Here is a 15026-nt window from a genome sequence, read left to right on the forward strand (position 1 = left end):
AATGTCCTGCTTTGCACCATCCATCTCTCTCTCTCATGTCTCCTGCTAACTATACTACTTCAATCTCAACTCCAGAAAGTGTTTATTAACATTGTAAGACTTCACTGTACTTTACATCCAGCAGTGGATATGACCATTAATAAAAATCACAGCCCTCTCTCTTTGAATTGTGTCATTCTGTTCTGTGCTGACTTTAGCTCTTAAGAGTGTAAGCTCTTGGCCATTTACCATTTGCACAGCAGGGTGTACATTTAAGACATTAATAAAAATAAGATTTATATACAGAACCTTGTTGTAGTCGTATAAAATTGAATCATTATTATGGTTCAGTATTTACTGTCCTAAGACAGAAAATCAAACATATCCAAAATATTCTTTATGAAGCACCTTTCAGACTAGTAAAATATTCTGAAGGTGGCCAGCAAAAAGGATAGTACCAAATTCCAGTAACTTAAACAACATGCATCCATCAGAAAGGTTAAGAGGGCATTCAGAATGGTACCACATTTAAACAAATAAACAAACCTTAACCATAACCTTATTTTTAGACATTGATCTCTGTTGTGGCTGGCCAGCTCCTGCTTTGGTGTGATGCCCCAGCATGCAATGAGCCATTACACCAAAACTTGGAACATGTTGAAGTATGGAGACATGAGCCCAGTTTGCAATTTTAGTGTATATCCGAAGGGACTGTTTACTATACAGTGTATGCAGTATTGTTGTAACAGTGTTGGTCTCAGAATGGGACCACATCCTGAAAGAAATCTTTCCTGGACCCACTCTTCTGGCCTTCAGACAACTCCCCATCATCATCATCAGAAGCAAGCTCCTCACAGACGAGAGACACATCAACGCAAAGTGGCACCTGACCCTGCGAGAACAACAGATGCAAAACATACCTCCCCTGCTATGATGATCAACACCCTCCAGAACTCACCTTTCAAGATCAATGGGTCCTACATATGCCTATCACAACATGTGGTGTACTTCATCCAGTGCACTAAATGCCCCAGTAACAACTGGGTGAAACCAATCACCGTGCTCTCAAATGAACTCTCACAGAAAAATGATAAAAGATAAATTCCATATCCCCTGTGGGTGAACACTTTTCACAGAGCAATCATAGAATATCAGGGTTGGAAGGGACCTCAGGAGGTCATCTAGTCCAACCCCCTGCTCAAAGCAGGACCACTCCCCAACTAAATCATCCCAGCCAGGGCTTTGTCAAGCCGGGCCTTAAAAACCTCTAAGGAAGGAGATTCCACCACCTCCCTAGGGAACCCATTCCAGTGTTTCACCACCCTCCTAGTGAAAAAGGTTTTCCTAATATCCAATCTAAACCTCCCCCACTGCAACTTGAGACCATTATTCCTTGTTCTGTCATCTGGTACCACTGAGAACAGTCTAGATCCATCCTCTTTGGAAACCCATTTCAGGTAGTTGATAGCAGCTATCAAATCCCCCCTCATTCTTCTCTTCTGCAGACTAAACAATCCCAGTTCCCTCAGCCTCTTGTCGTAAGTCATGTGCTCCAGCCCCCTAATCATTTTTGTTGCTCTCCGCTGGACTCTTTCCAATTTTTCCACATCCTTCTTGTAGTGTGGGGCCCAAAACAGGACACAGTAGTCCAGATGAGGCCTCACCAATGCTGAATAGAAGGGAATGATCATGTCCCTCGATCTGCTGGCAATGCTCCTACTTATACAGTCCAAAATGCTGTTAGCCTTCTTGGCAACAAGGGCACACTGTTGACTCATATCCAGCTTCTTGCCCACTGTAACCCCTAGGTCCTTTTCTGCAGAACTGCTGCCTAGCCACGCAGTCCCTAGTCTGTGGCAGTGCATGGGATTCTTCTGTGCTAAGTGCAGGACTCTGCACTTATCCTTGTTAAACATCAACAGATTTCTTTTGGCCCAAGATATTGAACAAAACCAGCACCAGGACTGACCCTTGGGGCACTCCGCTTGATACCGGCTGCCAACTAGACATCGAGCCGTTGATCACTACCCGTTGAGCCCGATGATCTATCCAGCTTTCTATCCACCTTATAGTCCATTCATCTAGCCCATACTACTTTAACTTGCTGGCAAGAATACTGTGGGAGACTATCATTCTATATCTGATCTCTCTGTCCTCATCCTCAAAGGAAACCAGCACAAAACCTTCAAAAGACAAGCCTGGGACGTTAAATTCATAACTTTGCTAGACACTAAAAATCATGGACTGAACTGAGACACTGGATTTATCGTTTATTACAACAATCTATAATCCACTAAACATCCGGTCAACTCCCCCGCCCGCCCATGATTGGAGAGGTGTTAACAAGCCACTTCACCTTGAATGGTCCCTTGAAATGTGTGTTAACTACTTATGCTAAACAATCTGTTCCAACTTGTATTTAGCTGTGACACTGGGTACATTTCCCAGACCTGAGGAAGAGCTCTGTGTAAACTCGAAAGCTTCTCTCTCTCACCAACAGAAGTTGGTCCAGTGAAAGCTATTACCTCACCCACTTTGTCTCTATTATACGATGGATTATTCCCTGAATCTAGTGTTCTCTGAAGACTGATTTATAGGGTGGGGGTGTTAAGGAAGTGATAAGCTGAGCCAGTTTTGATAAGAAAGTCTGGGACTTCAGTGTTGTGACATCAATTGAAGGTCACAAGCAGCAATTTCTATTTTTTATTAAGTCACAATGTAAGAACTAAATATATGGATGTCTAGAACACTGATATAAAAGTGATAAATTGTCAGTCCAAGAGATACGTTTATTAAGAGAATTTATGGAGCACTTCTGTGGTATAAATATATTTTTAAATCATGTCACAGTACATTATATATAATTGCAATTGCCTTGTTATACATCACTAGATGCCATGACCCAGAAAAACACCCTCTCTCCACTGAATATAATGTAGTCAACATGTACCGTGTCACAATGAACTCAGACTAGTCTCTCGAGCATATTGGTCCACTCCATAAAACCACCAGGCAATCTCGGCTAAAGAGAAAGATCACTAGTATTGGAATGGTAAGAGTGCTGCACAGAGTAAAAGGGAGGTGCATTAACATAGATGTGTCTAGGGAACTGTGCATGATGTATTGGAATAACAGAGACTTGGTGGGATAACTCACATGACTGGAGTATTGTCATGGATGGATATAAACTGTTCAGGAAGGACAGGCAGGGAAGAAAAGGTGGGGGAGTTGCATTGTATGTAAGAGAGCAGTATGACTGCTCAGAGCTCCAGTATGAAACTACAGAAAAACCTGAGAGTCTCTGGATTAAGTTTAGAAGTGTGAGTAACAAGGGTGATGTCGTGGTGGGAGTCTGCTATAGACCACCAGACCAGGGGGATGAGATGGATGAGGCTTTCTTCCGGCAACTAACAGATGTTACTAGATCGCAGGCCCTGGTTCTCATGGGAGACTTCAATCACCCTGATATCTGCTGGGAGAGCAATACAGCGGTGCATAGACAATCCAGGAAGTTTTTGGAACGTGTAGGGGACAATTTCCTGGTGCAAGTGCTGGAGGAACCAACTAGGGGCAGACCTCTTCTTGACCTTCTGCTCACAAACAGGGAAGAATTCGTAGGGGAAGCAAAAGTGGATGGGAACCTGGGAGGCAGTGACCATGAGATGGTCGAGTTCAGGATCCTGACACAAGGAAGAAAGGAGAGCAGCAGAATACGGACCCTGGACTTCAGAAAAGTAGACTTTGACTCCCTCAGGGAACTGATGGGCAGGATCCCCTGGGAGAATAACATAAGGGGGAAAGGAGGCCAGGAGAGCTGGCTGTATTTTAAAGAATCCTTACTGAGGTTGCAGGAACAAACCATCCCGATGTGTAGAAAGAATAGTAAATATGGTAGGTGACCAGCTTGGCTTAACAGTGAAATCCTTGCTGATCTTAAACACAAAAAAGAAGCTTACAAGAAGTGGAAGATTAGATAAATGACCAGGGAGGAGTATAAAAATATTGCTCAGGCATGCAGGAGTGAAATCAGGAAGGCCAAAACACACTTGGAGTTGCAGCTAGCAAGAGATATTAAGAGTAACAAGAAGGGTTTCTTCAGGTATGTTAGCAACAACAAGAAGGTCAAGGAAAGTGTGGGCCCCTTACTGAATGAGGGAGGCAACCTAGTGACAGAGGATGTGGAAAAAGCTAATGTACTCAATGCTTTTTTTGCCCCTGTCTTCACGAACAAGGTCAGCTCCCAGACAGCTGTACTGGGCAGCACAGCATGGGGAGGAGGTGACCAGCCCTCTGTGGAGAAAGAAGTGGTTCAGGACTATTTAGAAAAACTGGACGAGCACAAATCCATGGGGCCGGATGCGCTGCATCCGAGGGTGCTAAAGGAGTTGGCAGATGTGATTGCAGAGCCTTTAGCCATTATCTTTGAAAACTCATGGCAATCGGGGGAGGTCCTGGATGACTGGAAAAAGGCTAATGTAGTGCCCATCTTTAAAAAAGGGAAGAAGGAGGATCCGGGGAACTACAGGCCAGTCAGCCTCACCTCAGTCCCTGGAAAAATCATGGAGCAGCTTCTCAAGGAATCAATTCTGAAGCACTTAGAGGAGAGGAAAGTGATCAGGAACAGTGAGCATGGATTCACCAAGGGAAAGTCATGCCTGACTAACCTAATTGCCTTCTATGATGAGATAACTGGCTCTGTGGAGGAGGGGAAAGCAGTGGACGTGTTATTCCTTGACTTTAGCAAATATTTTGATATGGTCTCCCACAGTATTCTTGCCAGCAAGTTAAAGAAGTATGGGCTGGAAGAATGGACTATAAGGTGGTTAGAAAGCTGGCTAGATCATCGGACTCAACGGGTAGTGATCAATGGCTCCATGTCTAGTTGGCAGCCGGTATCAAGTGGAGTGCCCCAAGGTTCGATCCTGGTGCCGGTTTTGTTCAATATCTTCATTAATGATGACTACACCCTCAGAAAGTTTGCAGATGACACTAAACTGGGAGGAGTGGTAGATACGCTGGAGGGTAGGGATAGGATACAGAGGGACCTAGACAAATTAGAGGATTGGGCCAAAAGAAATCTGATGAGGTTCAACAAGGACAAGTGCAAAGTCCTGCACTTAGGATGGAAGAATCCCATGCACTGCTACAGACTAGGAACCGAATGGTTAGGCAGCAGTTCTGCAGAAAAGGACGTAGGGGTTACAGTGGACGAGAAGCTGGATATGAGTCGACAGCGTGCCCTTATTGCCAAGAAGGCTAATGGCATTTTGGGCTGTATAAGTAGGGGCATTGCCAGCAGATCAAGGGACGTGATCATTCCCCTCTATTCGACATTGGTGAGGCCTCATCTGGACGACTGTGTCCAGTTTTGGGCCCTACATTACAAGAAGGATGTGGAAAAATTGGAAAGAGTCCAGTGGAGGACAACAAAAACGATTAGGGGGCTGGAGCACATGACTTATGAGGAGAGGCTGAGGAAACTGAGATTGTTTAGTCTGCAGAAGAGAAGAATGAGGGGGGATTTGATAGAGGATGGATCTAGACTGTTCTCAGTGGTACCAGATGACAGAACAAGGAGTAATGGTCTCAAGCTGCAGTGTGGGAGGTTTAGGTTGGATATTAGGAAAACCTTTTTCACTAGGAGGGTGGTGAAACACTGGAATGGGTTACCTAGGGAGGTGGTGGAATCTCCTTCCTTAGACGTTTTTAAGGTCAGGCTTGACAAAGCCCTGGCTGGGATGATTTAGTTGGGGAGTGGTCCTACTTTGAGCAGGGGGTTGGACTAGATGACCTCCTGAGGTCCCTTCCAACCCTAATCTTCTATGATTCTATCTTTTACTCTAGCTGTCTCTAAGTCACAACTTAACTGCATAAGGAATTCTGAGTATTAATCTTTAGTACATTAACATAGCCAACCTGCCAGCTAAATGAATACTTAAGAATCTACTGTCCAGTCTCCAGAGGGTTAACAAGTCATTTTTTCAAAGTCCTCCCAAATCCTACAACCAAAGCTATAACAAGGACAGTGATTCCTTATTAAACTTGTCAAACATGCTTTGCAAATCCCACTGTGAATTCTGAAAGCTCTTGTGTTTATAATATACACCAGGGCTAAACACCAGAATTCAAAGACGTTATCATTGGAACACTTTCAGTATGCCCACCAGAATCTCTCTGTTCTGTCTTCAGGGATTGAGGCAAGGCCTTTCTAGTCATATTTATTTATTTGGGACCATTTTTCCTCCCTTTTTAACAGACTTTCTTTTTCGTTTTTATGTACTGAGTGTGCACGTTGGGGTAGAAAGCAGAGCAGAGCAGAGGTTGGTCTGTTGAAGTGTGGCTAAGTTGGGTCACTGCAGCCTAGTTTAAATGTTATATATATTCTGTACAGCATCCATATACAGAGATGCATACTGTAGAAAATATATAAATATAATAGAATCATATAAATGTAGGGCTAGGAAGGGACCTTGAGAAGTCATCTAGTCCATGCCCCCTGATGCTGAGGCAGGACCAAGTAAACCTAGATCATCCCTGACAGAAATTTGTTTAACTCGTTCTTAAAAACCTTCAATGACAGGGGTTCCACAACCTCCCTTGGTAACCTATTCCAGTATTTAACTATCCTTATAAAGTTTTTCTTAATATCTGACCTAAATCTCCCTTGCTGCAAACTAAGCTGATTACATGGAGAACAACTGATCACCACATTCTTTACAACTGTCCTTAACATATTTGACGACTTAACAGGTCTCCTCTCAGTCTTCTCTAGACTAAACATGCTCTATTTTTTAAAAAATCCTTCCTCATATGTCAGGTTTTCTAAACCTTCTATCATTTTTGTTGCTCTCCTCTGAACTCTCTCCAATTTATCCACATCTTTCCTAAAATGTGGTGCCCAGAACTGGAACACTGCTCCAGTGCTGAGTAGAGCAAAACAATTCGGTCTTGTGTCTTACATACAAACTCCTGTTAATATACCCATCTTTTTTGCAACTGCATCACATTGTTGATTCATATTCAATTTGTGATCCACTATAACCCCCAGATCCTTTTCTGCAGTACTACGATCTAGTCAGTTATTCCTCATGTTGTAGCTGGACATCTGATTTTTCCTTTCTAAGTGGTAGTACTTTGCACTTGTCTTTACTGGATTTTATCTTGTTATTTTCAGACTAATTCTCCTATTTGTCAAGGTCATTTTGAATTCAAATCCTGTCCTCCAAAACGCTTGGTGTCATCTGCAAATTTTATAAGCATACTCTCCACTCCATTATCTAAGACATTAATGAAAATATTGAACAGTACTAGACCCAAGACAGACCCATGAAGGACCCCACTAGATCTAACGTTCCAGTTTGACCGTGAATCACTGATAATTACTCTGAAAAATAGTTTTTCAACCAGTTCTGCACTCACTTTATAGTGATTTCATCTAGAGTAAATGAATTTGACCCAGAGGAAGAGATCCTGAATATCCTAGTCTAACTTGTTTGCCTGGAATTCTCTTTTCCTTGGTGACCTATAGAAGGCCGGCTTGTGAGACAGAACACCTACCGTTTTGTAAAGCTGTGCTTTCAGCCGATATGAAGTATATTCAGATTTTCTTTTCTCTTCCTCTCGCCTCTTCTGCACCTCAGGCAGCTGTTCATAGATTCTTAGTGTAAATACAAAGACAAAAAAAGTTACTTGGGACTAAAGGACCTTGTTAGTGAAAAAAGCATCCTGCTTTTTATCTTCATGTTCTCTTAAAGGCTTCTGGCCAAATATAGCAGAGAAAGATTATCTTTTGGGGTTGCTGGTGTCATGGAGGCCAAACGTGGAATACACGATCACAGCCAGCCATGGTACTGGAAATTTCCACATACTTCAATGAATGGCATTGTGGGATCACCCCCTAAAAGAGTATTTTTGGGAGTAATGTCAATGATATGGCAGCACTCTCCAAAAAGTGCAACTTTCAGGATCACCAGCAGGGAATGGTACCACCAGTGGATGGGCATGTTGGATCCCAAATACCAAGTTTATCTGTAAATGGTAGATATTTGTGTGGTGAGAAAACACTTGAAATGGGTCAAATTTGGCAGAATCATCTGTGATATCCAAAGATCTAGGGCCAGATTTTGCCCTCTCCTCCTGTTGGGCCTCCTCCAGGCAGGACCCAGGAATAATGGGAAGCCTTGAACGCAGGAAGCATAAGGACAAGGACCCCTGCAAGGCCAGTGCTGCTGTTGCCAGTTCTGTACAGGGGTCAGGATCTTAGTCTCCCTTCTACACACTGGCTAGGCACAGAAGGCAACAGACACTGTACCCTCTTCCTAGGGTGGCACAGCTGTGCTCAGCCCACATTCCCCAAAGCTCTGAGTCTTGTGTCTGTTTTAAGACTGGAAACTGCTAATTTCATGAAAATGGCTGCCAAGTTCATGTAGGACTGCATGCCTCCAATAATTAAAAAAACAACTGGAGCAGAGACCCTACCATATTCTGAATGGTCAGCCTTGTATAATACTTAAACAAGAGAAACTGTACCTTGCTTCTTTTCTCACACAGATTTGAGATCGAGTGAATACAGTAGAAACTTTCTACACACACTGTGTTGTACCTACAATATATTATTTTAAGAGATTTATTGCTTTGCTCTTTTATGCAACAGATTTAATCAGATCACGGCCTACAGTGCCAGAGGGAATTGGAAACAGATTTTCTTTTAAACACATTTATTCCTTCAACTGGTACTCATTTGAAATGGCTTCAGTGGATTCTGTTTTGAGGATGAGGGATACATAGATCAAATGTAGCTGAGAGTAAGAGGGTGCATCTCCCATGGAAGCCTCTGTGCTAATTTCAGCAAGGACATAAGATGGTCAGAAAACAGGGGCAAGTGGCAAAGTTGTGTAACTTGCACCAATTTGACATTTAGCAGGTCTGTAAAATACATCACAGGGTATGGAAGTGAGGGAGGTTAGCAGGAAAAGAAATGGCACGGTACTAGATAAAGCAGACTCTCCCTACTTTAAATTACCCTTCCACCACCCCCAACGGTCCCAGGGAATGAATTTGACCAATGCTGAACCTGATTCCTATGCAATATCCTAAAGCTCAGACTAGGATAAACCACACACATTTGTAGAGAGTCCAGACTACCCACAAACATGTCAGTTAACATGTTTGAATTAGTAATCAGTTAATTTGAGTTAAACTGCAGAGTAGATATACCCTATGAAGCTGATTCTTGTGGGAGTAGGCATATGCAAATTAAAATAGGACACTTAAAGAAAGAACTCCATTATAAAAATAAGAACATGGCCACTACAGTATTAACAGTTCCTCTAACATAGAGCTCTTTGCTACTACCTTCTCACAGACATACCTTCTCTTTTGTCCCTGTTTTCCTACTCTGTTTGTGGCTGCTCCCAGAAGCCCAACATTTCTAAAAACTTCACTAGCAGCATTACCTCTATAGAGAAGACAAAATGAATAACATTTGGATTCTTAGTTTTACTTCTACTAAGACTTAAACTGAAGGAGTTAGGCGGTAGTTGGATCAATACACTGGTCTTTCACCTCTGAAGTCACAGGTATAGAATTACATCAGTTCATAAGTGAAAAGGTTACTGGTGATTTCATTCTCTGGGTGGATGCTTCATCCACTTCATCAGGAAGGGTGACCTGAAGTGGTTAGTGCGTTAGCCTACTACTTGGGGAGATCTGGGTTTGATTCTCTACTCTGACACAAACTTCCTGTGTGACCTTGGGCAAGTTACTTAGCTTCTCTGTGCCTCAGTTCATCATCTAGAAAATGGGGCTAATAGCACCAACCTACTTCACAGGGCTGTTGTGAGGATAAATACATTAAATATTGTGAAGCACTTTGAGTATTACTAATCAAAAGTGGTGTACAACAGAAAGGTACTATTATCATGGATGGGATTTTCAAAAGCTTTCAGCACAAGCCAAACCCTGCTTCCACTGAAGTCAAAGGTAAGACTTCCATATGATTTCAGTGGAAGTAGAACTAGGCTGATGCTGAGTACTTTTGAAAATCCCACCCCATAAAACCACGGCCCAATCTGGCTTGTAACAGCACAACTAGCTGTTTTTGCTGAGGAGAGGTCCAAAACCATAGAGGAGTGTGTTGCAGGTCAGAGCTGAGGTGCAATGGCTCAGCCGCATAAAGAGATTGCAGAGCACTCGCCAGCAACACTGCCTTACCTCTGGCCAATGTGCTCAGTTCCCCACTGCGCACGGAAACATTCACCCAGAGACAGAACTGCCACGTCTGCCATGTATTTTCAGGAAGAGAAAAGCATTCGCCTACAGGGGGGGAGGGATAGCTCAGTGGTTTGAGCATTGGCCTGCTAAGCCCAGGCTTGTGAGTTCAATCCTTGAGGAGGCCACTTAGGGATCTGGGGCAAAATCAGTACTTGGTCCTGCTAGTGAAGGCAGGGGGCTGGACTTGATGACCTTTCAAGGTCCCTTCCAGTTCTAGGAGATAGGATATCTCCATTAATTTAATTTAAATTTAAATTTACTAAGACCCACTGCCTAGATTTTGTATTTATCTTATCATTCTATAATAACATATATTCCATCTGAGAGAGCTTTTCTGTGCAAAACAATCAGTTCAAGGCATATTTGTTAGAGTTATCACCATCCGTGATCCCCTATTAGACATTAGCACATACTCAGTTTTGAAGTTTCTACCTCAGGCCATACAAGTTCTCCACTGGAAAAGGGATCAAAGCCTCTTCAGACCTACAAATGATCTACTGGATGGGGGTGGGAAGGTCTAATAGGACTCCTTCAGACTACCATCCCACTTACTCTCCAGGGCTCCTTCCAGGATGGCCGGAGGTGCCTCATTAACTAGAAAGTAATCTGCTGTTCAGGTATTAGGCCACTGGCTCACCCATTCATGGAGATATTTAACTTACATAGGGAATACACAATTGTAGCTAAATTCAGCACCCTGTTCCATAGCTGATTTGTAATTCTAACAAAGTGTAAGGAGAAATAGAATATTCTCCTCGTGGGAATGACCCACAAAAAATTGTGCTAATTAAATGGGCAGATTTTAAAAGGCCAGTGACAGTGATAAATTACTTTCCAACTTCAACTGAGAGAAAAGTTATGAGTGCAGCATGAACAAGTAAATGGCAATAAAAATATCACAACTGGATCCAGGTTGGGTGAATCAGCAGAAATGCTATGAATTCACATATTATGAACTCTGAGTTCATGAAGATGCTGCAGTTAATGGCACAGATCAAGTAGTGCTACTGACCTGTGATTAGAGTTTTCCCAAAGTAACAGAGTATTTTAAGACTTTTGCATCTGCATTCCCAGGACAAGTGGCAACTTTCAAAGTTACTATGAACTTTCAATTTATGGCCTTTAAAACAATTTTTGAAATGCCAAACAGCACTGAAATCAAATTTATCATCTTGCTCAGTCTCTTCCAGCATTCATATTAAATCACAGGGTTTATTTTGTATATTACCTATTCTTTCTAGCATATATTTGCCCTATATATAGTCTTACACTCTGAAGTCCCACTTCAGTAAAGTAATTAGCCATATGTTTAAGTCCCATTGACTCCAATATCCCTGTGGCTGCTCTTTTGATTCTTTCAGTATCTTATGCTTCTGTGGCACTTTTCATGCCAAAAGACTTTAAATACTTTACATACTATCATGCAGATGTAATATTCCTCCCTTCTTTTCTCACCTCTTTCCTCCTCTATCATTTCAAGACCCAACTAAAAGATATTACATTTTTCATATCTACCTTTCACTTATTGTCCCTATCTCAAAGTTTATTTGTGTATTCTTAATTCATTATCCAAGTATTATGTACTTCCCCCCCAATGTCTACCCAATTTCATATCCTATATATAAATACTTGTCCCAAATTATCATGTAGTGGAATGTGCTGTTAGACATCTGCTACGTTCCACACCCGTAAAAAAGTTTTAGATCTCTGTTTTACTTTTCACCATTTGTGGTGCTTGATTACTTTTTGCATTTCACTCAGTTTGTCCAATAGCTAGGCTATTCACTGACCAAAGGCTTATGTTCCTAGTCCGTTTCAGTTCTAGTGCTCACATACACAATTCTGCAATGTTTGACATGCAAACATTGCAGTGAAATGTTCAGAGGTAGCTAAAAGAAATGAATTTCCCAAAATTAAAAAAAAAACCATGGAAACGTCTATTAATAACCAGTCATGCTCACCTTCTGACAGAAAACCTTCCGTTTTGTACCTAAAGCACCTGATGTATCCCAAACGTCCCAAACCGTCACTTGCAAGAGTGATTTATCTATCTTCACCACCCCATTAAGGTCACCTGATTTACAGTCTATTTGAAACAAGTCTTTCTTAGCCTTACCGTTTTGATCTCTGAACCATTTCACTCTTTAGAATTGTCCTTCTCTTCTGTTTAACCAGGTAGTCTAAATGGAAAGGCAAAGCCTGATAAAACTCTAAAGCTTACAAAAACAGTGAACAAGTTTGTTTAGAACAGAGAACTGTTCTACTATAATAATCTCTGTGACGTTGCAGTCTATATGATTTTATGAAAATATGCTCATGAGTGTGACTATAATGTAACTGGAATATGCTTCATGCAAAAGGTCTCTTGTAAGGTATCATTACAAAGCTTATAATCTACTGAGTGTTGTCATCCAATTTGTATAAAATGTATCTTTCTTGTATCTGAAACTAGAAATATGAAATATAACTCGGAGGTCCTACTGTAATTATGCAAAGTGTGGGCCATTAATGGTGGCTTGGAATCTTGATGGCTCCCATTAACCAGGACAATTTGTTGTAAATGACTCTGCTTACTTGTAAGTCTTCCTGTATGTATGTGTGCTGGCAAGTGGGCAATGAAGTCTTACAGTGACATGTGATCATGTCACCTGAACTGAAATCCATCTTTAACCTGGTGCTTTTCCATTTAGAAGGAGGGGTGGGAACCCAGAGAGGCACAAAGGATTCCTGCCTTGTGCAAAACATATATAAGGGGGTGGAACAGAACAAAGGAGGCTGCAGTCATGAGAAATCCCCTAGCTACCACCCGAACTGGAACAAGGACTGTACTGGGGAAAGGATTGGGCCTAGACTAGAAAGGAGTCTAGTCTGTGAAAGAAGCTTATTGGAACATCTCTCAGGGTGATGTTTCATCTGTAATCAGTTTCTTGCTGTATTAGGCTTAGACTTGCGTGTTTTTGTTTTATTTTGCTTGGTAATTTACTTCGTTCTGTCTGTTACTACTTGGAACCACTTAAATCCTACTTTTAATATTTAATAAAATCACTTTTTGCTTATTAATTAACTCAGAGCAAGTATTAATACCTGGGGGAGCAAACAGCTGTGCATAACTCTCTATCAGTGTTATAGAAGGCGGGCAATTTATGAGTTTACCCTGTATAAGCTTTATACAGAGTAAAACGGATTTATTTGGGGTTTGGACCCCATTGGGAACTGGGTATCTGAGTGCTGGAGACAGGAGCACTTCTTAATCTGTTTTCAGTTAAGCCTGCAGCTTTTGGGGGACATGGTTCAGACCTGGGTCTGTGTTTGCAGCAGGCTAGTGTGTCTGCTCAACAAGACAGGGTACAGAAATCCCAAGCTGCCAGGGAAAATGGGCTCAGAGGTAGTCTCAGCACATCAGGTGGCAATCCCAAAGGGGTTTCTGTGACCCAACCCATCACAATGTCATTATTCATATGTACAATTTATATAAAATGGATAACTATCCTATTATAAGAATCTCATGATGCATATATAAAATGAATAATAATGTTAAAGAATCTAATCAGAAATATGTACACTTAGAATAATGTTCTTTAGGCAAACAGTGTAAATTCAGTATTTCCTATAGAGCATGAAAAGGCATAAACATGAGGCACCTCTGTTATAGAGCAGGTAATTAGCATTCTTATAACCCTTCTTCTCAGGGGGATTGAACAGCTCCTCTCGCTCGCTCTGCAACACACTCTGTAGCTTCCTTTCTTCCATGATGAGCTTCAGGCGCTTCACACGCTCCCCAGAGCGGGAGATGAAATCAGGGCGGTACAATGCAAGAGCCTCCTAAGAGGGTAAAAAAAACCTCAGAGTATAAAGTAGTTTCAGAACATTCCTCCAAGCTGGGAGGGGATGATCAAAATATCTAACCCCATGAGTGAACCATGGCAAGCATTCCTTTCAAAGAGTCATCCTCACATGGCACAGAATGTTGCATCCATTATGTTGAGCAATTCTCTGGGGGTCTTGTTAACAAGTACTTTGGTGTTAAACAACGTGAAAGCTAACTGACTGAGGAAAAGAGTAGCTGAAATAATTTGCAAAAAGGATGTAAACTTCAGTTTAAACAAGCAGGTCAAAGATCAGGCAGCCACACAAACAGGACAAGGTACTGGTAACCACAGAATTAGACACCTCCATCAAAATAAAACTAAAGTCCATTATAGTTATCTTTTTAAATAGCATATGTTCATTAGTGTCCACATTATGTTGGCTTCTAAGGAAAGCTTTAAAATGGGGTCTCGGTATTTCATATCCATTTTAACCCCAAGGTTTAGTGGTAATAAGAAGCTTTCAATATGCAAAGCCAATGAGTACTATGACTTGGCTGCATCTGAGACACCTTCCTTGAACTTCTTCCTGATGTGTGCTTGTGCTGACACAACTGCCTTCACTCTGCTCTACTCCTATATCTCAAGGCTGCAGGCGATTATGCCCTTGCTGAAGTAGGCCCTCTGGGTATGACACTCACTGCCCCTTAACGTCAACTTCTGTTCAACCCTCCTCACTTTTGATCATCACCATAAAACTGTATTTTCGCGTCTATATAATTTGCTGCGTGGGTACATGAAATCCCCATTTTAGTTTCCACTTCATAGGTAAGTTTCCTGTTTTTATTGTATTCACTGTTTAAAATGTATCACACTCTTTAATCTTTATTACTATGCATCCATGGATACTTCTGCAGGGCAGCAATTAAAAAAATTTAGCTACTGCTGCTGCTACATTCCTTCTGAAGC

General features: G+C 41.8%; 1 protein-coding gene across 1 annotated transcript in view; it reads right to left on the reverse strand.

Moving 5' to 3' along the window:
* Positions 1-15026, reverse strand: part of ALMS1 (ALMS1 centrosome and basal body associated protein) — a 67876-nt gene that overhangs the window by 9454 nt on the left and 43396 nt on the right. The window contains exons 11-13 of the mRNA XM_065405755.1: positions 13893-14073; positions 12368-12431; positions 7537-7636 (exon numbers count right to left, since the gene is read on the reverse strand). Coding sequence (XP_065261827.1) covers positions 7537-7636; positions 12368-12431; positions 13893-14073 — 345 coding nt within the window. The remainder of the gene's footprint in view (positions 1-7536; positions 7637-12367; positions 12432-13892; positions 14074-15026) is intronic.

Source organism: Emys orbicularis, chromosome 5, assembly GCF_028017835.1.
Source record: "Emys orbicularis isolate rEmyOrb1 chromosome 5, rEmyOrb1.hap1, whole genome shotgun sequence".
Lineage (NCBI taxonomy): Eukaryota > Metazoa > Chordata > Testudines > Emydidae > Emys > Emys orbicularis.